General features: G+C 35.3%; 1 protein-coding gene across 1 annotated transcript in view; it reads right to left on the bottom strand.

Annotated features, from left to right (window-relative positions):
* Positions 1–25,615, bottom strand: part of PHLDB2 (pleckstrin homology like domain family B member 2) — a 1,258,236-nt gene that overhangs the window by 10,142 nt on the left and 1,222,479 nt on the right. Inside the window, exon 17 of the mRNA XM_044072445.1 lies at positions 24,827–24,912. Within this exon, the coding sequence (XP_043928380.1) occupies positions 24,827–24,912 (86 nt within the window). The remainder of the gene's footprint in view (positions 1–24,826; positions 24,913–25,615) is intronic.

The following is a 25,615-nucleotide window of genomic DNA, read 5'->3' as shown; positions in this document are numbered from 1 at the left end:
ACCACTTCTGCAAACTCTGCGAGTGCTTGTTTTAGAAGTCGGGGTGGGAACCTTGTGAACAAGTTAAAAACAGGTGTTCAAGCATATAGAGCTTGGAACCCAATACAAAACAGTTTTTTAACATATGTTTTATTCACTATTTAGTTCAAATTACGTTGATTACCATTTCTTTTACATTTAGTACTTCAATGTATCAATGGAGAATACCCACGCGAGTGGATGTCTATGAGGTTGGGGCGGGAACCCTGCGAATAAATTATTTACAGCTCCTCAAGCGTATAAAGCTTCAATTTCACTGAAAAACAGTTTTCTAACATTTTTTTAATATATGTTTTTTTAATATATGTTTTATTTATGCTTGTAGGACACACCATATTTATTATTATTATTTTTACATCCAGTACCCTTACATTCAGTATTTTACTGGGTAAATGGAGAACATCCATACTTTACATTAATATAACTGGTAACTTACCAGTAAATTCATTGTCATATTGTTTGAACTATTTATTCATTCATTTATTTATTCACTAGTTCACATAAAGAACTTTTGGTTTTCTGCATCAAGTTAGCTAACGTAACCTAGCAACTTTATGGAACAATTCAACAAATGCATCATATGGTTAATTATTTAATTAACCATTTAACTGGATAATTAACTAAATATAAAAAGATGTGTGATTTGTATGCCCATGTTTGTTCTGAAGAAGTTGGGAGATTGCTCTCGACGAAAAGTGGATTTTATCATTTTAAACACTTAAAATAAACTGTGTTAAGGATTTATCTTGCGTTGTTATTCAACTGCTGTGTCAGTCAACTTGCTGTGGTGCCAGGTTCTGTGTTTGGTGCAAGTAGTCTACTATTTTTTATCCAGTTCGTCTTATATTTAAAACTACATCTACCTCCCAATTTCCTCTCAAAACAACTTTCTTCTATCACTATACTCCAATGTTTTTATATTACTTCTTGCACTGTAGATACATTCAACCCATAAGTCAATATAAACCTAGTTCATAAATCTTGTTGAATTTTAACTTTACTCTTATATTGAAGAATATGCTCTCTGGAAATATTACCTGCTTCCCCTTTTACATATTGGGCACTATGTATATTAAAACAGCTCTGTACACAGTTTGAAACTAGCTTACTAGACTATCTTTCATAAATCATAATTATCACTGCATATTCTCTTTAATCTTAAAGAACTATGACTTTGGAATATTATCTTTAACATGTTTGAGATGGCAACAATAAGCGCTCAATAAAAAAATTTCTATAATATGTTTTTTTTTTTTTCAAAAAACTTCTTTATCGAAATTTTGTAAATAGAAGAAAATCAAATACAAAAACAATAAAGATAACAGCAAGAGGTACATCATGGATACATAGTAATTTAAAGTACCACTGCAATAAAATAGAAAAAAATGACATCAAAAGATAATACAACATATACAGAGTAAATTTGAAAAGCACAGAAAACTATTTAAAATATGAGTATCAATAACTGTGGTGCCTCAACACAGTAATAATGCTTATTATACAGAAAAAATGGGTCTACTTCATTTTCCCGGACTTCCAATTGCCCGACACTCATTTGCCCAACCCCATTTGACTGAAATTTAATTTGACCGACACTTCATTTGACCGACAAGTATTATTGGCAAGAAAATGGGATATGCCCCCTTCCCTACTGTAGTGCGACCCTGGAGTTAGAATATATAGTTGGAGGTGTGTGGGGGGCACAGCCCCCCACAATGGGGGGTGTAGGGGGCAAAGCCCCCCACTTACTTTTGTTTTACTAAGCAATATTAAAGCAAAACTAAACAATATAATATGAAATTAAGTGGGGGGCTTTGCCCCTCACACCCCCCCCTAACTATATATTCTAACTCCAGGGTCAAGGTTTTAAGCAGAAGTTTAGAGATATGATAAGAAACTTTCTTGTAGAACTCCGCTGTATACCCATCAGGTCCCAGAGCTTTACCTAATTTAAGGTTGTTAATAGCGAGTTTGATTTCCTCTAAGTTGAGAGGAGATTTTAGGTCAAACTTTTTGGAGTTATTGAGTTGCGGGAATTTTAGTTTATGTATAAAGTCATTAAACTGAGATGTAGTGTCATAGTTAGGGAGATTATATAAGTTTTTGTAAATTTCTTCAAAAGTATCAACAATACCTTGATCATTTTGCTTTGTTGTGCCTTTATATTTAATTTCATTAATCCTTGGGGGGGGGGCACTTTTATATTAATTAGCCTGGCAAGAGTTTTTAAAGGAATCTGTGCCCATTCTGAAAATGGGTCTATATTAGAACATCGAAGTTTCAGAACTTTGAATGTTCTAATATCGACCCCTATTCCTAGGGAAATAATTTGGTTGTCCGTTCCTGTTGCTTCACTATTTTCAGCACTGTGGTGGAAAGTTACGGGTTGGGTTCAGGTAAGTGTGCGATTGTGTGGACGTGAGGGTTAGGGCGGGTTAGGTGAGTTAGGATTAGGGTGCAGGTCAGGTAAGTGTGCGAATATGTGGACATGAGGGTTAGGGCATGGTAGGTGAGTTAGGGTTAGGGCACGGGTGAGGTGTGTGTGTGATAGTGATGGACCTTAAGGTTAGGGTTTGGGTTAAGGTAAGTGAGTAGATAGTCGTGTATGTACAGTTTAGTGTGGGGTTAGATGTAAGATTTTAGGTGTATGTGTGTGGACTGCTGTTTGTTTGGTGTGCTTGGGTTGTGTGTATGTGTTTTAGAACAGCAATTTATTTCCCTAGGAAAAAAAATTGCTGTTCTGAATTTTTGATGTTTTCAGCATTCACCGAATAGGGGTCGATATTAGAACATTCAAAGTTCTGAAACTTCAATATTCTAATATAGACCCCTGAAAATCTGTATAGCAGTTTCAGTTCAGCAAGCGTGTGATTTTTCGAGTATAAATTATAGAGCTGCTTTTTTAATACAATCATTTTATCCTCCAAATCCCTAGAAGAGTTTTGTTGGAGTTTTAATTCCATTTCATTTAAGTTGCTGTTCTAACTTGGTTTTGGAGAGGATTTTATTTTTCTTAAACCATGAAGATTTTTGGATGATGTATCCTCTTATAACTGCTTTGGTGGCTGCCCATTGTATGTCATATGGAATGGGAGAAGAAGAGAAGTTGTTGTCAAGCTGGGCAAGGTTAGAATTAATTTATTGTATCACTTCTTCTATTTGAATAATATTTGAGGTTAAGGTCCAATTGTTAAAAGTGGAGGCCCTTAGTTTAGTACTAGAAATATTAATAGAGATATGTATTTTAGAGTGGTCAGAGATAAATCTTGGATGAACCTTATAATAGAGTTTGTGGCGGGTAAAAAAGTGGGAGATGTAAAAGGCATCTATTCTTGACCAGAATTTATGTCTAGGAAAGAAGAAAATGAATCTATTTATTGAAAAGTCCTGTTGAAAACTTGTGTAAGGGTCCATCAAATCAAAGACATTCTGTAGCTCTTCTAGCGCTAATAAGGTATGTTGTGACTGTCTAACTTCCTTATGTGACCTATCCTTAATAGGGTTAAGCAGGGCATTCCAGTCACCTCCTAAGATATAGTAGTGGTTTTGATACTTTGAAAGAATATTGAATATATCGTATATAAAGATATGTTGAACAGGGAGCATAAATGTTTAGGAAAAGTATGGGTTTATCTATTGTGGGATATACATAAACACCATCTGCCATTAGGGTCACTTTTCGAAAAAAGGAAATATCCTTGAAACAAATTCTTAATTATAATTGCTACCCCCCTAGAAGTTGAGTTTTAGTCAGATGCAATAATATTCTTGACCCATTTCCTTTTCCTATCAATGTTCCAGAGCTCATTTAGCATGTGGGTCTCTTGCAGAAACGTTATGTTACTTTTACTTTGATATAGGAGATGCATAATTAAATTCATTTTTTTTGTCCTGGAGACCTTTTATATTCCATGAATCAATTGTGATCATTACTACTATCAAGCATTCCTTTATAGGTATTATTGTGTTAAACTACATACATTTACCATTTATATTTACCATCTTATCCTGCAACAACACTATCATCTCAGCTAAATCTAGTACTGCATTGCTAGGTGTTACAATTACAAAATACAAAAATAAACATTTAAACATACATTTACCATTTACATTTACCATCTTATCGTGCAACAACACTATCATCTCAGCTGAATCTAGTACTAGATCGCTAGGTGCTACAACAGATGATCAGCTTAAGTTTGATCTCCATATTACTAACTCGGTAAAAAGAACTCGTCAGAAACTTGGACACCTTTTCTGCAGCAAGAAATGCTTAACTAACACTGCCTGAATAACTCTCTCCCAGGCTTTATTACTCCCAACACTCCTGTACAGCTGCCACATATTCACAAACCTAAATTCTACATCAAGCTTGAAACTACCTATAATAAGATCGCAGATTTGCAGCTAACCAAACCTACAAGTCACACCACTGCTTAGCAATACAGCAACTAGACTGGCTAGAATTCCCTCAGCTGCTCCAACTATACCAACTACAAATCATCCACTCTATCCTCTATCTACCCTCCTTCTGCCCCAGCCTCTCCACTATCATATCCAAATATTCCCCTGCTAGGATGCTGCGCAGCTCAAATCAAGAATTATTAGACATCTACAAACCCAAAACCAAAACAGGCTGCCTTCTCTATAACTATAAGCAAGCTATATCCTGGAACCAACTCCCCTTGAAAATAAAATCCCTCCAGCATAGCAAAAGTTTCAAATTAGCCACAAGGAAATACCTAGAAAGAAAATGGTCTTGCCACTGTAGCCAACCACCCTGAAACCACCATCCTTTCTCCTATTTCACCACCTCACTCTTAATGTATCTCAAACACTATTCCCCTCCCTGCATCTTCTACCTCTCCCCTTCTGCTATCTCCAACCACTCTTAATTCTTACAGTCTCAAAACAACCTACCTGTCTAGTCTGTCTACTATACTCTACCTCCCCTACATCTCCTACTAGCCATTCCTACTTTCCTTTCTAGTTTCCAAACTCCTATACAACTAGATCCTACCCACTTTAAATAAGCATCTGCCTAACTATTAAGTCATTTTGCTCTAAGCAGCTAAAATAATATTGTAACTAGTCACATTTTCTTCTGCTAATTGTTTAAAACCATGTTTGTAACAACTCACATACTTGTCTGCCAATTGTTAACAACAATTGTTAATACTCTGTATAATTGAATTGCCCGAGGAGCTTTTTTTTCTCTCCAGGTCTCTGCTTGTAAGATCCTATAGCTGATTGTTACTACTATGTTATTAAAATTTAATACATTGTTGTCTAGTCCAGAGGAGCTTTTCTCCCTGGGTCTCTGCTGAAAATGAGCCAAAAGCTTAGCCAGACTAACCCGGTTAAAAAATGTAAAATAAATAAATAAAATAAATAAACCTGAAAAGTAAGTTAGATAAAATTAGAGCATAGAAATTTGAGTATTTTTTTTAAATAAGATGACACCAAGACCACTAGTCCCTATACAAGTGTCTAACCACCAATCCCTCTGAGAAGGTGTAGAACATTTTGATGTGATAGAGGAGTTTAAAGGGTATATGACACTGAAAAAGAGGCTAAGTAGCAGAGGGATAGAGAAAAAAATGCCTAACATTCCAAATGTAGACAAACATCTAATAAAGCACAGATCAAGCCATACCCAAAACAATGAATAGTTAGGAACATCATGGACAATAAACATTCACTCATGTGACATTGTCAAAAGAAGTTTTATAAACCTTCCAGCATTACTGTTTTTAACGGCAGTTATTACAATCTTGAAATAGGATTTTAGTATGAAACTACAGTTCTTTTATTGAAGTGACAGTTAAAAGTATAAAATATAAAACTTTGAAAGCCCTTGAAGCGCAACAATTTTACACCAAAAATATCTGAGGGTAGTATCCCTGATCCTGGAAAGGTGGCTTAATACCTTACTTTCCTCTAAAGTTTGCTGTAAACAGGGAAAGATTCCTTTGAGTGCGAACTTCAATGCTGATGCATTCAACACTTCTTTATTAGTGGCAGATCAAAAACCTTCACAGATGGGGGAGGAAGAAAACAGGATACGTTTAGCTCTGGGGAAAAAGAAAGGGTTAAAAAAAACACATTACGTCTGACACCGAAGTTACTTCTGAAAAAGGATACCTGTTGTGCAACCATTTTGGACCATGAAAACCGTTTGCACATGCTCATGCTTTAACATGGTTACTTTAACCAGAAAGAAATTTTTTTGGGTAATCCCCTTAACTACTCAGAACTACCTTAAATATATGATTTTTAGACAGAAGCAACTTCTAGAAGTGGTGTCTGTGTAACCATTTAGTAACAGTGCATAATTTGGAAAATATTGTTAGTTTTTTCAACAGCTTATTTTATTTGTCAAATAAGAAAAAGGCGAAGGTAAATTATAAATGTGTAAAAAGTCTGTCAAGTTATTAAAAAGAAACCAAAAACATAAAATAAAATAGTTGCAACTGAAAAAAAAACCTTATTATCATAACAGTATGCTAATAAGGGGTGCCAGGGTGCAGAGAATCCAGGATTATTAGTAGAACACAAACCATTACTGTCATAATGTTGAAAACACAATGATTTATCAATAAACAGACTAGTTAAGTATCAAACTGTGAAATGGACCAATAACCATTACACAAGACTACGGCTTAATGGAAATGATAACGGATAATGGTCAGCTTAGAAGATACTTTTACTGACTGATCCTGGTGACCTGATACTTTTCCTGCTTGGCGCCATGTTTAATTATTCGATACTGGTGTTCCATAGCTGATGAAAACTCTGAAACATTACTGGGCTGATATGTTCAACAATGCCAAGCAAAAAAAAAAAAAAAAATACCCATTCAATATTGAGAAACACAAAAGAAAATTAAAAAAGGGTTTGGTATAAGTGATATGCAGGTGTAAAACTCTAAACCTAATACAAAAATAAATTGACTATTAGCTTTTCCTTTTTCCCTTTTTTTTCTTTATCCCCTTCTTTTTTCACATCCTTTCTTTTCTTTTCTTTTTCCTACCAATAACAAAAGCAACTTTTTGACCTTTGTTACACAAGCCTCTTAGTAATTATTGTCCAGATCTATATGTGATAGTCAGCTAGAAACAGTTTCACATAATCAGTGGCTCAATTAGGTTTTTAGAGATAACCATGTCAACTTATTTGGGCAGCTAGAGAGTTTTACAAGAAAAAAAAAAAACGATAACAGCTGTATAGAAATGTTTTATATTACAATATAAATGGTTACTATTAAAGTTATAGGCTCTTTAAATGAAAAGAGCTTAGATGTTTATGAGGCTCAACAAAAGTGATGATTCTAAAAAGGAAATAGACATCCTTGAACAAAGGCAGTTGACATGTAGAGCGGATATATATGCACTACCTCTTTAAAATTAACCTTCCAGTTTTGTTACTTTTCAAGCCCCTTTATGGTTTTTCAAAAGCCAAAAGCCAAAGATTCCTTGCATCAGAAGTCAACGGTTCAATGAAGAAGTATTGAAACTGGTCCAGGTAGCTCTGGGAAAGGGAAAAGGTTAAAGTTCAGCAATACGTCTGATGGAGAAGTTTCTTCTGGTAGATGGAATGGCGCAACGGTGAGCCACACTGCAAAAATGGATTTATTAGGAAAAAAAAACTTCTAGGGTAAGTATTTCAGGGGTATTTAACATCCAGAACAGTGATGGATAGCTTATTACACCTATCGACTGCACTAGGTGAGTTATTTCATGCATAATTAACCTTAAAAATACATAAAATGGTTGATTTAGTCTCCTCAGGGCTATTTATTTGAAACTTCGTGTCTTTGTGATGAATGATTAAGGTAGCAGGATATTTCAACTGAGAACAGATTTTCTTGTCTATCAAGAAGGCACAGTACTCAGATAAATTCTACCTCTTTTGCTTAATTTCTAATGGGAAATCTTGCAAAATGGTAATTTTGTGTCCCTCCAGGTAATATTCTTCATTGATTTGAAGGCCGTAAGTATAATTTGAACATATGCTGAGTTAAGAAACCTAACATATATTTGCCTTGATGTTTCCATCATTTGAGTATGTCTAAGTGATCGGTGAGCACTTTCTATGGTTAAATTCTTTTTCTAATCTTTACATACTGAAAACCAAGAACCAAACTCAAACATTTGAACCAAAGGTGAGGCAAAAATGTTGTCCAATGTCACCAAGCACGACCAGTCAGCAGTTCACCAAAAATGTTTAATGAATATCCAAGGTAGCTTTCATCAGGAATACATCAAAGACTTAATCAGAAACAATAAAACAGGTTGTTTAAACATTTTGAAGTATTCAAAAATTTACCACGTGGTAAAAACCACCAACCAATAAAAAACCTGGCCATACATTTAACCGATTAATTGGTGTCAAATAAATTCATTTAAAGTAACAAACCCCCAGTTTTCCCTCCAGGTAAAAAAAAATGGATACAAATATAAATATAAAAACGTTCTAAAAAACCATAGGAGATTTATACATTTAAAGCTTTTAGTTTCAAAACACTACTTATTGATACACTGTCATTCAAACCTGGTGCACTATATGCATTTAATTTGATCTGCCTAAGTAATTCTTTGTACTCAAGTACAATTTTCCATGGACCCCCCCCCCCCCGTACCTCATTTTTCACCATGTCAATACCTGAAAAAACAAAGTGATGGTTGGGGAAATTAGAAATATGTTTAGCAAGAGCATTCTTGTTACCATTATTTCTAATGTCCCTTATGTGCTCATATATATACGGTCACAAAACCTTCTCTGGGTCTTACCTATATAAAAACAGGCACAGTTCTCACATAGTGCACAATACACCAGCCCTAAGGAACTACAATCAAAATGAAAGGGAATTTTAACATTGATGTTATTTAACCTAAGTTGGTCACATATCTTCAAAAATTAACATTGTCTACAGTTCCCGCATCTAAAATTACGATTTCTTCTATTGGAAGCTATAAAATCTAAAGACCCTTCAAGAAATTGCTTAATGGTTTTACCTTTTTTGTATACAATCAATAGGCCTAAACCCAAGGTGTCAGTATAACCATCAAACAATGAAAAATATACTAATTTTTAACAAGAATTGCCCTTAACTTCTCTGACCTGGAATCAAAAGTAGTTAGAAATGCCCCCTGAAAATCTTTGTCCATGTACTCATTTTCTGGGGGGATAATTACTCATACTTTCATCAGTGATACATAATAATGGTTTAAACAACCCCTCATACCTCTTCATGTCCACCTCCCTTTCAACATTGTGTATCAACTCCATAGTTTGACCCCTGGCTTTAAACATATCAACAAGACTAGTCACCTGTTTTTGATACATCTGATCTTCAGAAACTAATGTAGCCAACCTACCAAATTGGCCTTTAATAACAGCCATCTTTTGGTACACTGGGTGATTACTTCCAAAATGCAGGATGCTGTTGCAGTAAGTAGGTTTTCTATACAAGTTACTGCAACATCTACTTGCACTCTTATCTTTAGTCACTTCAATATCCAAATAATGCATCTTTTCTCCATGAAAGGAATGTGTAAATTTTAGAAAGGAAGTGATATTATTTAACTGAGAAACAAAGATTTCAAAATCATCAGGTGGATGCTTCCATATAAAAAACAAATCATCAAGAAATCTTGCATAAAATTCCCAAGGTAAGGGCCTAAATAGTGTAAGCAAAAACTTATTTTCCCACAAAACATAATGATGTTAGCAAAGATGGGGGGCACAAGCTGCCCCCATCGCCACACCATTCTTTTGTAAAAAATATTGCCCGTCAAGGTAGACAAAGTTGCCTTTTAAAACCAGTTCCATTAATACAACCAAAACCCCCACATCATTGTTAGATAACTGAGTGGCTTCGAAGAGAAATTCTTTGAACCATTGCAAACCTAGTTCATGAGGTATAACATTAAACAAATTGATTACATCTACTGTACCAAATCCAAACTCCTTGTCAAATTTAGCTTTCCTCAGTTTTAATAGGAAGTCCCAAGAGTCACGGCACAAGTGCTGACTTCCATCTAAAACTTTTTTAATCTAACATCGATGTATTTACCTAGGGGGTGAGTTTTTGATTTTGCTGCATTAACTATAGGTCTCATGGGTGGGTCATTAAGATCATTGTGGATTTTTGGCAATCCAAAGATGGAAGGTACCACTGGGTACTGACAGCGTAAAAACACCCATTCATCATAAGTTATTTGCACCTGATCCAAAAGATCCTGTAGTGCAAGGTCAATTTTTGAATACGAAATGTTAACGCAGTTTAAAGAAGTTTCTTCATATTGGTCACTGTCAAACAAGAGACCATGCATTTTCTCTAAATACAAAACTTTTTCCGTCACTACAACAACCCCTCCCTTATCGAGTTTCATTACCCTGATACTTTTGTTAGTGGCTAAAGATGTAAGATGTGTGAATTCAGAAGGAGATTTAAAATCAGAGTTAGATACTCTTTGATTCTATAATTTCCTAATCTCAAACTCACACATCTTTTCAAATATTAATAAGGGAGTTGCAAGTGGGGGGTTGAAGGTACTACTTCTCTTCATAATGTAGCTGCATTTATTCAAAATGTCCTTGAAATAAATTTTCAAATTGAGCTCTCTCAAATAAACTTTAAAATCCACTAAACATCTTTCAACCGAGGAAATAGTATCAGGAACAAAATTAAAGCCCTTAGAGAGTAAATCAACATATTCAACTCCAATCTTCAAACTACGGAAGTTGTACATCTTAAAATCACCATTAAGGTTACGGATAATAGAAGGTGAAACTGTGTTAATCCCTAGCTCAAGTTCATTTGAATTATTAACATCATAACAACTGAAAAATCAATGGCACTAAAACTATTGTCACAAACTAAATCATTCAAGTTTCTAGTTAAGAAGTTATCCCTTTCATTTACCACGTTATACCTCTGAACAGCAAAAAAAAAAACTGCTATCAGCATAATAGCTGTTTGAGAAGTCATCATTTTTAACCAAACATTTAGCCGTTTCACTAGTTTCAAATAATTCAAAAGATGTAGACTTGTCACTCAAGCTCATCATTACAATCTTACCCCCACAGTTGTTCTCATTTGTTACATCACTAAAAAAGGGACCAGTGGGGGATAAATCAAAACTATAATTACACATTTCCATCTCACCTTGGGCCGCCGAACTACAGTCAAGTTGCTCAAGGAAAATGGAAAAAGAATCACTGTTGTTTGCCTGGCAAACTGATATCTGTAAACCACAGTTCACAAACGGGGTGAACAAACAGTCCCACAATGTCCATAAACCACATCAGCTGTTGTCTCACAGCTCTGAACACTGAAACCCTCATTTTCTTGATGAGAATTGTCTAAAGTTAACAGTTTTGTGGCTTTTCTACCAGAGGTGTTAAAAGGACTCACCTCCTCTTTGTGTACTGTGTCTTATTCCCGCTGCCATTCCTTTGTGCCATGTTCTGGTATCCAGGTCTCTGGTAGTGCTGAGCATAGCCCTGCAGCTCCATTTTCCTGATCCTCTCTGATCTCCACATGCCCTCTTCTGGTAAGGAAGGATGTAGTTGGTCCGCTTCCTGCCAAAAAGAAGCACTATCATTGGCTGCATTGTAATTTGAACGTTCGTCCTCCATCAGTGAGTCTAGTTTAGAATAAGCCACACCCTTCTCATAGTCAACGCGGTCACGGTTCAATTTATTTTCTTTTCTGGTTTTTATACAGGAAATGATCTAATCAACTTTGGAAAACACATTCCTATAACTTGTTGTATATTGCTTGAATAATAAATCTTGGTTAATAAGAGAATTAAGTTCAGTCGCTTCTAAAATCAATTTGTCTATACCCTTTTGGTTGTATTTAATAAGCAATTCAAGAAGTTCACAACCTTGTCCGTCATACAGTTTGGTAAGTTCTTCGTAGAATTGCACATTGTTCTCTATTCCATTCGGAATTTTATTTTGCCTCAAACCGTTAGGAATTCTTTTTACCCTAATACTTTCTATAAAATAGTTTTCAGTCTGTATTGTTTTCATTTTTAAGAGTTTATCCTCATACAAATCAATAGAGCTTTTTAATGAACCAAGCTCACAAAAATTACCTTGATTCATATGTATAGGTCTCTTCAGCCAGACCCCAAAATTAAAATCTGCATCACCATTGTTGTTCATCCGATGGTTTTCTTCATTCCCAGTTAAAGATGCCATTTGTTCTTGTCTGGGAAACTGGCCAGGTGGAATAGAAAAAGAAGGGGTGGGACTTGATTCATCACCACCACGCTGAAATATAATGCCCACTCTCTGGGACAGCTGTAGTACTAATTGGGTGAGTAAACCCACATTGGTGTTTAACTGCTCCAAGGTCATAGAAGGCGCCACAGAGTTCATATCTGCCCCATTGACTGAAGACATACTGAAAACCAAGAACCAAACTCAAACACTTGAACCAAAGTTGAGGCAAAAATGTTGTCCAATGTCTCCAAGCACGACCAGTCAGCAGTTCACCAAAAATGTTTAATGAATATCCAAGGTAGTTTAAGCACTTTCATCAGGAATACATTACAGACTTCATCAGAAACCATAAAACAGGTTGTTCAAACATTTTAAAGTATTCAAAAATTCAACACATGGTAAAAACCACCAATAATAAACCTGGCCATACATTTAATTGATTAACTGGTGTCAAATAAATTAATTTAAAGTAACAAACCCTCATTTTTTTCTCCAGGTAAAAAAAAAATGTATACAAATATAAATATAAAAACATTCTAAAAAAAACCCCAGTTGCCAAATGTGATATCTAAATGAACCTAGGTTATAGGAGATTTACACATTTAAAGCTTTTAGTTTCAAAACACTACTTATTGATACATTGTCATTCAAACCTGGTGCACTATATGCATTTAATTTGCTTTGCCAAAGTAATTCTTCATACTCAAGTACAATTTTCTTTATCTGATTGCTGTCAAGTAGCAAGGTAAAAATCTCTCTGGCAATTACAGCGATTTGAGCACTTTCAAATGTCTCTGGAACACCCCTGATTATAATGTTGTTCCCACGGCTTTGTGCCTCAAGATCAAGCATTTTTTGTTGAATGTCTTTAATGATCATGGAGTTTGCAGAATTTGATTAATTTCCTGAATTTTGTTTTCATTTTCCATGGTTTTGGCTTCATTTTGTTCTAGGCATAGCATTATTTGGACCAGGGTAGTATTGAAGGAGGTAAGCTTATGAAAGAAGTTTTGAGTTTCAGATTTCAGGGGTTGTAGTGGTATTTTAAGATCTTTGATAGTGAAAGCTTGGTCTTCCTTTGACCTCAAGGCATATTTTAGAGTGTCTTGTTGTGATTTACTAGTTTTTATCCTTTTAGAGGAGGTACCATTCTCTGGTGAAGATATAATTGACAACTTGGATTTAGTAGTTTGTGTTTCCATTGAGTCTGGTTGATTTGCCGTTTCAGTTTTTTAGAGATACTTAGAGTAATATATCTTTTGCAAGACTTTTAGTATTTTAGCCAGAGAAGTCCTTCTGTTCAATTGTTTCTCTGTTTTATTGCTTAGGCCTCAGCAACAACTGAAGAGCACAAACCATGCGGTCCAGGATCCCGATGACCAGTAAGTAGACTTTTAAGTATATAAAGAGTGATTCTGCTGGAAATAATCTGGAGAAAAAATTTGTATTAATGTTCCAGTCTTGATCAGTTCTGCTTTAGTGCATTTCTTTTTGTAAGATGCATAGATAAGAGGGCAGATAAGATGTTTTTATTTCGGGAGTAGCTCAGCTCATGTGCTTACAGACCGTCCACCATCTTGGAATGTATAATATGTTTTTTGATACTTAGATGTCACTAAAGTTCATTTTTTTCTGGCAGCATCCAAAATAGTGACATTATATAAATCAAAATGAACATCAAACTTCAATCCAAACCTATTGGAATTTAAGAAAGCCACCATTGCGTGTTCTGCAACTGGCCACTAGTTTGGCCTTCTGTATATTAATGGACAATGTATGTAATCACATAATGTAATGCAGCATTTGAAAACACTGAAAGTGTATGTGGGACAATGAATGGTTCCTACAGGTTTACTAGTCTACCTGGAAACAAGAATCAGTATGGAAGATGACAATTTTTTAAGTATTTGGCAAACTGTGTAGTACTATAGGTTTGCATTGGCTTATGGATCAAATGCATCTAAAGTGCAAGAAGTAAGACAAAAGCACTGACAGAAGAAAATCTTTTGAGGGGGAATTGACAGATAGATATAGTTTTACATATAAGAGTTGAAAGACTTTAGTAGAGGCTTTTTCTTAGTATAAATGAGAACAGAAACATATATCTACATCTAAAGAGTTATGGGGTTGTGTCCCATGTCAATTTGTGCATTGTTCAAACATTCTGAAGATTTTTTTTTTCGCTTCAGGCAATACATCACAGGTTTTTAAAATTAGGGGTCTCATCACATGTTCTAATTCATGGCTTATCTATTTAGTTGTTTGCCATTGTCATAGTTTTTAAGTTAACTAAACATCTCTATCATGGAAATTAAGAACTGAAGTGACCTGCAGGGTAAGCATGTATATTGCCCTTTATTAAAGATTTCTGTGCAACAGCCTTCTGTACAACATCCATCAGCTCATTTCTTCTTTTGTGAGTATAAATTTGGTATTGGGGAACTATACAAATGTATTTGTTTGTTTATTTTATTTTTTTTTTATTTATTTAAAATCAACTAAGCATCACAAAATAAATCATTTAGAAAGAAAATGGATTGTAAAATTAGGGGGGGTTTACTCAAGCCTGGTTTATATGATGAATTTTAATACATATTTAGGTATATAATTTCTAATTATAAAGTTTGTTAGGTATTTTTGGACAAGATGTAGTTCTTTAAAATTTATTTTATTTTTATTTTATATATAATTGTATAATTAATGGAAAGAGTTCATTGGTTTAATGCTTATTGACACATCTATGTGCATTAATGACCTTCCTCACAAAAATGAAAAAGCTGCATGCAAAACGTTGGATCTGTTGTGGGTATCTCAAGTAACCATTGTGGAATAAGCTATTATTTATTTACTGACTTTACATTTTCAGAGCTTTTTGGTTGCATAATTTTAGTTTTTCTGTGGACTCTTTTATTCTCCTGTCAATATATATATCTATAATTATCTATCTGTCTATATCTATGTATGTCTGTCTATATCTATCTATCTATACATATAGATCAAATACAAAAAAAAAATTTGTAATGGTATGCTTTCACTTTTCTAATTCAATTAGTACTTCTCATGTTACTATCTAGTAAGTGATGTTAATAAGTATATTAAAAAAACAAATATATTTCAAGAGATGAATAATTTAGGGAGTAACTTTTATAAAAAAATCTGTGAAAATGTTAAGACGGTGCTTGCACAGGAGTTTAATGGGAAGGAAAAATAACAATTAGCAGAAACCATGAATATGATGTTTTTAAAAGTGAATCGTGAAAAGAGCAGACAATAATTAAAAGTCAATCAAATTGCTAAATAAAAATGTAAAGAATTCTAAGTAATGCACTTATTAACATTCAAATACAGGCATACAATAAGCTTCAGGAGTAAAATGAAAAGTAAATACAAAAAAAATATAAAATAGGGCCGAGCATGGTAAAGTCAAAAAAGATGATTATTAAAAGACCAGAGGAAATTTTTTAAATATGGTGTACAATAAACTTATGAGGAAAAACTGGGGTGGGGGAAATGCCTCACAAACTTTCTAATTGAAGTAATAAAGACATTATGCAAAAGTATATATATATATATATATATATATATATATATATATATATATATATATATGTTTATATATATATATATATATATATATATATATATATATATATATATATTTTTTTTTTTTTTTTTTTACATGGGGAAATCTCCCACTTCTCAGAATAAGAAGCTGAGCTATTTGTACCTATTATCTTATATTCTCAAGTACTTAAACCCTAGGCTTAAGTTATAACACCAAGAATAACTTGTCCATTTAGTCTACAAGTCTTGACCAAAACTGATTTGCCAGACAATTTCAGTACAAAAAGTGCTCAAACTATGTTGACAATAAACTTGCAAAAAAATCTAAAGATACAGAGGCAATCACTGTACAGAAACAACTTAAACTTAAGAATATTAGGAAATTTGTTGCTACTATCATGAGACAGAAAGAAAATCATAGGTCACAGCAGCATATGAATTCAAAGAATTGAATGATAATGTTGCATAGAATATTGTGAAAAAAATCAGAGGAGGACTTCCAATAAGGATACCTACCACATGCATAGACAACATGATTCATGTATTTTCCCCATTTCTACATTTGCATTTGATTTTGAAGTATCTCTACATACTGTTTTATTTTTCTGTGAAATGTGATATTACTTCCTTTTTCTATCTGTCACTATGTCTGTTTGATCAAGTACTGTCTAGCAGTTTAGTGTGTGTGTGTATATATATATATATATATATATATATATATATATGAGTTACTTGTTGAATGTAGAACAGTGTTGTGATGAAATGAGACTCTTAAATATAATTTTTCATCAGTTCCCTTGTTTCAATGAAATATGGCTAATTACTAAAGCAAGAATGTAGATAACCAATGATGCTGTACCAAGAGTACAAATAAGCAGAAACTTTTCTACACACTGTTTCAGATATGTTTTTTTTTTCTTATTCATCCTTTACTTGGGTGTCCACTGTTTAACATACATATGATTATACATTCATCTTCTGGACTTTCATACTTTGTTATGGTGAGGGGGTTGTACGTATTAGTAAATCTACTGGCTATACCAACTAGGGCCACCCAAGACAGGCAGGTCATAACAGTATGGTCCACTGGGAAAAATTATGGCAATTCAATCCATAATAATAATAATAATAATAATAATAATAATAATAATAATAATAATAATATTACTACTAATATTAATATTATTATTATTTCTGGCCAAGAAAACCCTATGGACAAATGCAACCACTGACATGTTGAAATGCAACCACTGGCATGTTGAAATTTCACCAGAGGGTGGCACTTTCAGGTATGAAGGTGTCCAGTATACTACAGGGGAGACCAAGAATAAAGACATGTTGTCCTTAAGGCTATGATATGGATGGCTTAATGATGAGAGGAGATCAATCTACTAAGATGGTCAAAGAAAAAAAAAGAAAGTCTAATGTTGCAAATAAATAAAAAACAATGGAATCTGGAATGCAATAAGTATGGAAACAAGGCTAATATGAAGTATTTAAAGTTGGGGATGACAAGAACACACATCAATATCTTGGACATCACTGAACTAATACTTACACCTAACAGAGATACTTATTTTACCTATTTTATTTTTTAGTATAAATGGTCAGTTTACCTATGAATTCTTGCTATTTGAGCATTAAACAAAAACAGACTGGAATTGGTCACATTATATCTCATCATCATTGTCATATGTATTGTGGAGAAGAATCTTGCAGAATAGATGCCGTAATACTTTAAAGTGAATAAAATAATGTCAGAACTAGTGCTCACAGTCCCCCAGAATGGTAGCTTGATCTCAATTATATTCCAGGGAAAGCATTTCAACAGTACAGTGATATAACTTTAGGCACCAGCTACATATATTGAATTGGAAGAAGCTGACCATTTCTAAGAGGATCTGTAGCATCTTCTGGATACTACACAAGGAAAATATATTACATTCCCCATAAGTCTATGGAATGCTAAAGTTTGTAGCAAAAAAAAAAAAATCTGGAATAATGCAGAAGTGTGTCCTTCATGTATGAAATGACACAGGCAGAATAGTAAAATTCTGTCAAGATATTACATTGGTCATTATAAATACCCCCTTTGTACTGTTTTATGCATGCATATTACCACATCATCAATACAGAAAACAGACTAACTCCATATTTTTAAGTCAGAGATGGAAAAACAATACACAGTAAGTAAAGCAATATTGTGACTGTGGCTTAGACCAATAGAACACTTCAATGTTTAAAATCGAATTAAAAAAAAAACAGAAAAAAAAAAACAATGGAAAAATCCCTAGACCACCTTGATAAAGCTCAACACTATTCCATGTGAGTAAGCAGTAAAGGTGAAGAATATATTTAATAGATTACATCTGTTAGACAGTGTCGGAAGAATAAGGGATATAAGTCGGTAATATTGTACATGAGGTAGCAACAAAATATTCCAAACAGAAAGATGAGTAAGTGCTAACAGTAAGTGGCTGAAGGAAAGAGGACAACAAAAGGCAATGGAAATAGAGAAAAAGATATTAAACTGAATGCAGAGTTCCATAAAATATCAAGAAGAGATAAGGAGGGATATTGAAATGAGCACTGCAAAGAACTGGAAGGAGATAAGACACTAGGAAAGAAAAGCTCATTCAAAACTGCTGGCAAAGTTCATGGAAATTTTCCTGTAAAAAGTGCACAAGATAAATGATAAAGTTTGGAATGAACCTAAAAGAAGCACTAAGAATAGCTTTCAAGGGTATACAGAACTACATAAGAAGGACCCTAATGAAACCCTACAAAGTGATGCTATTACAGTGTTATTCATAATTTGACAGCTAATCTGGGAAACACAATAGAGTCCACTGGATTAGAAAAGTCAATTCATATTACAATTGCAAAAAAAAGAGGTAATGCCTAAGATGCTCTTAAACCAAACTCCAGCAATATGTAAACTGCAGAATGACAGATGTTCACACTGTTTTTAGAAGAGGTGGATCCACCAGATCATTCTGAATAATGCCGTAAAGTAAGAGTACCCAAAGAACATTTACTGTCTGCTTTTTTAATTACTGTATAGCCCTTGATTGTGAGGACCATAACAAACTGTACAAGCTAAAAGAGAAATGAAGACATTGGTTCACAGTATCTGCCTCCTCAAGAATCATCACACAGATCAAGAAGCAAAAGTTAGTATTGGATGTACAATAATTAACTGGTTCCAGAATGAGTGTGTGTGTTGAGGCTATATACTTTCTCTCTATTTTTTATTTATATACTGAATATATTGTGAAAAATTCTGGTTATATTAATTAAATGCAGGAATAAAAACTACCAGGAGAAATATTTACAGTCTAAGATATGCAAATGATATAATTCTGATGGCAGGATTTGAGGATGGAACTGAATGGCCTATTCATAGGTGGGTACTAGGCTAATGGCCCTGGAGCCTTTATAAGCCTAGCCCATAGAAGTGTCCTGGCATCTTGCTCCCCAACGTTAGTTCCCAGAGCCTCTATCAAGTAGAGCCACTGGAGTGATCCCCAGGGTGAACTTTCTATTTCCCATCCAATCGTCAAGAGGTGCTCTGCTTGATATGCATGGGAGGTCTATTCCATAGGATAGGGAGTCTCTGGGTAATAAACCTGTCCCTTCAGCATGTTCTGTTGATTGTGGTAATGAGGTTGAGGTCTCTGGAGCATGTGGTGCAGAGGGACTGGGATTTCTTTAGATGTGGCATTTCTAACAGAGCAGGGTCAGACACGGGCCTGTAAGTCAAGCAGAGATTGCTTATTAGTAGACAATATGAGACAGAGAATAGTTGGATTTTTTTGAGTCTGCCTTGTAGGGCATGTGTTTAAGGCCCAGGATCCTCTTTGTGAGGTACTTTTGTGGGCTTTCCAGCTGTTGAAGGTGTCTAGTGAGGTACATGCCAAATGGGGTATTATACTCAATGATTGGTCTAATGAGGGAGGAGTGGACAGAGATGATGACATGTCTCTTCCTGGATGCAAAACCCTTGCAAATGAGGTGTGCCACATAGAAGGACTTTCTGACCACTGTGGCAATGTGGTGGTCGAAGGAGAGGTTGCTGTCAACCTGTGTCTCCAGATCTCTTATAACACTTTCAGTGTTCAGTGGGCTCCTATCGATCTGGTAATTTGTAGGGACTGAGTTTTTCCCAAAGGGGATGACAGTCCATTTTTTGCATTAAGCTTAAGGCCATGGTTTAGACACCAGTCATTGGTCTCAGTGAGGCCTTTCTGTAGAATGTCTACATCACTTGGGGAGTTAATAATGGCTCCCAGCTTGCAGTCATCTGCAAACTTGGTCAGCCAGAGTCCTGCTGTGTTGGCCTGGACTTCTGAGAAGTAGATGCCAAACTGGAGAAGACCCAGGACCAATCCCTGTGGGACTCCACTCATGACTGGTCAACAGTCGGACTTGGAGTCCACAATTTTCACACAGTAGGTTCTATCTGTGAGCCAGTTTGCAATCCACCTAGTGATATAAGGGTTGATTCCTAGTTTTGTGAGTCTATAAATAATACCTGAATGGGGAATGGTATCAAAAGCATTGGCCAGATCGAGGTGACTGACTCAGAGAAGTCAACCAGTTTGAGCAGGTATGATCTACCTTTCACAAAACCAAACTGAGTGGGATCCATAGTTTGGAGATTCCCTATATCCTTGTTGATTAGGTCAATGATGATGCATTCCACAGCCTTACATATCAGACTCATCAATCTAATGGGGTGACAATTCCCAAGGTCTGTAATCACCACTCCTTTATGTAGAGGGATGACTGTAGCAGTGCGCCATTCATTAGGGACAGAGGCTGTGATTGAACAGGGCACACAGATGTGGTGCCAGCTCACTTTGTAGTTCATTTAGAACACAACTAAGGATATTTTCAGGTCAGCTTAGCCAAAGCAGCTTTAACCTGTGCTGCATCAATGCTAGGTATGTTGCATTCTTCTGGTATTGTGATTGGTTCTTTGGGGGGGGTACAATTGGCACAGAAACCAGCCAGTATATTGGCAATGTCTGTTGGCTCAGTATAGGAGGTACCATTGTGCAGTAACTCAGAACAAATCTGGGTATTACCATGGATATTTTTGATATAACTATAGAAGGCTTTGTGGTTGTTTTTAGCGTCTGCCGCAATTCTGCCTTCATACCTGGTTTAGAGGTTTTATTGAGGGATCTCAACTTTTTTTTTAGGCTAATAAGGGAGGTTTCCCAGTCTTGGGACTTCACCTTTCCCTGCAGCAGTTTCTTCCTTCTCTTGTAGAGTTTATTAATGGTGAGGGACCACCAGATTGGCTTTCTTTTTATGGAGGAGAGCATCTTGATTATGATGGGTATGGCTATTTCCATGCATTTATGCACGTGTTCGTACAGTGCACAGGTGTATGATTTGGCAGTCATGCATTTATTTTCCATTGGCATGGGTGCTGTGAAGTTAGCCACCTTTGTTTTTAGGAGCACAAAGTCTGCTTTGGAGAAGTTTTTCATGGTGGTTACTTTTCTGGGAGGTGTGGGCGAGATGTGGATTTCCATGGTGATTTGTTTGTGGTCGGATCTAACCAGGGAGGAATTGTCTATTGGTGTACAGCAATGGCTGCCCATGTTATTAATAACCAGGTCAAGGATGTTGCTTCCTCTGGTGGGGTTAAGAATGAGCTGGTCCAGGGCATTGGAATTAATGAATTCCAGGAAACATTGGGCAAGTGTATTGGTACATTGTTTATTGCTGACAAGGCTAAAGGTAGAAAATGTAAAAGTTTTTTTTTTCCTTGCTCATAAATAAAAAAAATAAGATTATATCATGACATAATAATTAATTACATTGGGACAAGATTTATAATTGCTAAGTCTCCATCTATACGGCCATGGCCAAAGTGCATAATGAAGTCTAATCAGAAGGAAGTCTTCCAGAAGGGAGTGAATAAGTAATTATTAATGATCCTCTCTCTCTACAGGGGCTCAAGGTGTTTAGGGTTGTGTTCAGTGATGTAATGCTCCTGACTGGAAGCAGGGAAGAGCCTACATGAACAGAATTTTCAGCTGGTGCAATGGATGTGAAAAGTCTCCTATATCATTACACATTTCCAGACATTTTTGAATGAAGCACAGCTCACCAATGCCCTATCAATTCCTTGATAATACATGGACAGGAAGTGGAGAAAGTGACAATTTATTTTCCTGGGCACAACAATCTCTGTGGATGTTAACTGTAGCCACAAAATTAGAAAAAAGAGATATAAGCTTTTTTTGGAAAAAAAGCTATGACAAATATGGATAAGATATTATAAAAGCAAAAATACTACATTGTCAACAAAGGCCAATATAATCAAAGCAATAGTTTTCCTGGTAATAAAGGAGTAACACTAAAAGCAAGCACATGCAAAAAAACCTCACTGCTTAACTGTGGTATTAGGAAACATTTGCAGAAATCTGTAGACTGCAAGAAGGTCAAATCAGTGAATAGTTAAGGAAATAAATCCATACCGTTAACTACAAGGTATGCCAATAAAACTAAAATTCAGTTACGTTAGTGAAAAAATACAATAACAGGGTTCACTGGAGATGAAGATGGCATTAACAGTTAAGGTGGAGAGACGGAATTAATAAAGTAATGAATATTAATTTATAAGAACTTAACAAGGCAGTAGTGGACAGATAGGCATGGTATGATTAAGTCCTTGTCATAAGGGGTATGACATGACTAAATAAAATCATTAATTACAGACATACACACTCACCTGTGCATTTGGGTGTGTGTGGGTACATTTTGATTTATCAGAATGCAAAGGCATTCAAACCCCCACCCCCAGTGCCACCTTGCTAATACCTGCTAACTGTAATCCTAACCAAGCACCTTGCCTTTAAAAATAAAACTTTCTGTAACATTGCAACTAATCTAGACTATTCAAACATACACAGACACATTTGTTTGTGTTTGTGTCTTTCGGCTTCTCCCAGTTAGGGGTCGCCACAGTGGAACTCCGGTCTGCTAATGATTGGTAGTGGATTTTTATGTACCGGGTTACCAGCCCTGACGCACAACCTTCAACGAAGGCACGCCCCATTCACGTATGCCTCCACACAAGATGCTCTAGCTGAGAATCGAATGGGACAACATCTTGCTATGAGGCAACAACACTACCACAGCACCACCACTGCAGTTAAACATACACAGACACATACACACCCAAATATACACCAGCATACACAATACGCTAAAGTATTCCCCCACATAACACTACCCTAACCCTTATCAACCTACACTCACACAAACATTCCTATTTACTATAGCCGATACCTTCAGAATACTGAAAGGTTTTGGCATTACTTTCTCAAACCCACACTTACTTTACCCACAACCATTTGATGTTCATTTTATCCAAAATCTTGAAAATTTTGACAAATTTAACAATCAGCCACATTTCACAGGTGCTCTTTTTTACCAAAACATAATAACTTCTGCTTTAAGTATTTTTTCACAGAATTATGCAGTATGATGGTGCATTGCAAGCATTTTTATTCCCCTTGGGGTCTTGTTTAAGTCAGAAGGCAGTGTACTATGCAGGCATTAGCAGGTATGTGGAAATATCTGTACATATACATAAATGGGAAACAAATTAGCAGACAGTTCAAGCAGTAGTAAACAATATTAAATTTCTCTGTAGTCCGACTCAAATGAAGTACATGCCCAAATATATGTACATAAAATCGAATTTAGTAACATGTTTATGAATTTTTTTCTTTTGTTGCCCTTAATAAAACTGAAGAATTCAAGAAAATGCCAATTACAGTTCAGAAAGATAAATACCTCACTATACATTTTAAATAACACATTTGATTCTGCCTTCTATTTCTTAATTTAGCAAATTTTATTTTATTTAATAATATACTGAATTATACAAGAACAAAATTGTTTTGTTTGTTTTTTGTTTTTTTTTTTACTGAGCACCTGTTTCCTCTGTATTGCCCCAGACATATTAATTCATCTAAATACTGTAGACTGAATTATAAAAAAAATATATATTATAGTATATTAAAATGGGATCACTGTCAGTAACTAAAAATAATTTTGTTTTCTGATGTTTCCTATGGAGCACGTTAAGAGGAGCAAATGAATGCATGAAAGAGAATCCTGTTCGCAGATATTTAACATTAGGTTGCATATAGGTCGGCCTGTCATCACAACTGCTAAATCTAAATTCATAGTCCAAGTAAATAATGAAAAGTGATGAGAAGAGGATTGGCAGAGAGCACTGAATCAGTATTGATTAACAGCTGTCTTTCAACAAGGGCTTAAGAATGCCGCATCAGGTCTCAGTGCTGTACTGTTCCTGGAGTGGAAGCAGGGAAGTGCCTACATATGCAAAATTTCCACCTGCTGCATAGGGTGTGAAGAGACACTTGTATTAGTGCACATTTCCAGATATTTATGGATAAACAGAAACCTTGGTAATATGCAAGAAAGACATACTAATCACCTGTATGCTGCCAATTTCCTGTACCTATATAAAGGCATTTGTCATGTAAAAGGAGGAGGGGTCCACAATGGTTCTGCAACTGATGACATGAGGTGGAAAGAGCAGGCTTTTATTACTGGTACCTGTATGACTCTGCAAGGGTGTAAATGGCTGCAACATCCAAGAGTTGTGTGTTGTTGAACTGCATTAATACATAAAGTCAGTATAATGTAAATAATATATTCAAATAATTCAAGCAATATGTTTTATTTTTATTTTTCATATTTGTGCGCCACACTACTTGGGCTACTTCAAAGATGATCACTGCCTTATAAGTCCAGTCTGGAAGAATTTATAGAGTTTTAAGTGCATACTGACTATAAGATAGTCTGCAGTCTAGTAGAATAATCTCCCTGACATTTTGTAAAACCGAAGTACAGGCACATAAAATGCATAGTAAAAATCTCAGAAAAATAAAAAAAAGATGCTTGAAATGATTATGGCAAAAGTTACCTTGTGTGCAGTCTTCAGATGATCAAAGTACACTTCCTCGATAGCTTGAAAATATATCACTCCTTTAAATTTAGTTTCATGTTTGTCTGTGAGGAAATAGAAGACCTTCAATTAATATAAAATGTTCTGTTTAGTGAGAGAAGCTGAAAGTACATACACTGATCAAATATTATTAAAATGGTCTGCATGGATTCCTCAATGAAAGGTTATACTTTGATGTGCTACAAAGACATTATTTTCACAGATATGAAGGCATGGCTGAAAATGGTTATTATAGCATGCCTCAAGGAACATTTCCCACAAGCTCATTACAATTAAGCAGATATTCTCTAGGTAAATGGCCAGAGAAACATCACTCAAGCACTGGAACAGAGTCTACAGAAGCAATAAGTTAAAGTTACTGGCAGAATAGTTGCACATTTTCTTCCACTTCAGATAAAGCCACAGCATTCTCTTCATATCATCCCACTGAAAAATAGGTTAGTCTAGCAAACTTTTACTCAGCATCCATATACCCATAGAAGAATGTTCCATGCCCTCCTGCATGTTCTGTGTTGGTGTTAGCCTAGGGCACCCCTTTGCATAACTCAGAGGCAGAGTAAGGGAGGATCCCATGGGTCAGGATCAAATTTACTATATGCACTACAAATACACACTGGGCCATCATAGAACATAAGCACAAACACAGGAATATCCCAGTAAACTATTAGGACTGGTTTATTGGAGCACTATGAAATGAAGAGATGGGGGACATACAGTAGATAACTATATGATAAGGAGACATGAATA

This window comes from Protopterus annectens, chromosome 5.part0, assembly GCF_019279795.1.
Source record: "Protopterus annectens isolate FY-2018-M chromosome 5.part0, PAN1.0, whole genome shotgun sequence".
In the NCBI taxonomy this organism is placed as follows: Eukaryota; Metazoa; Chordata; order Ceratodontiformes; family Protopteridae; genus Protopterus; species Protopterus annectens.
The sequence above is the reverse complement of the archived record's forward strand: the minus strand, read 5'-3'. Positions and strand labels throughout refer to the sequence as shown.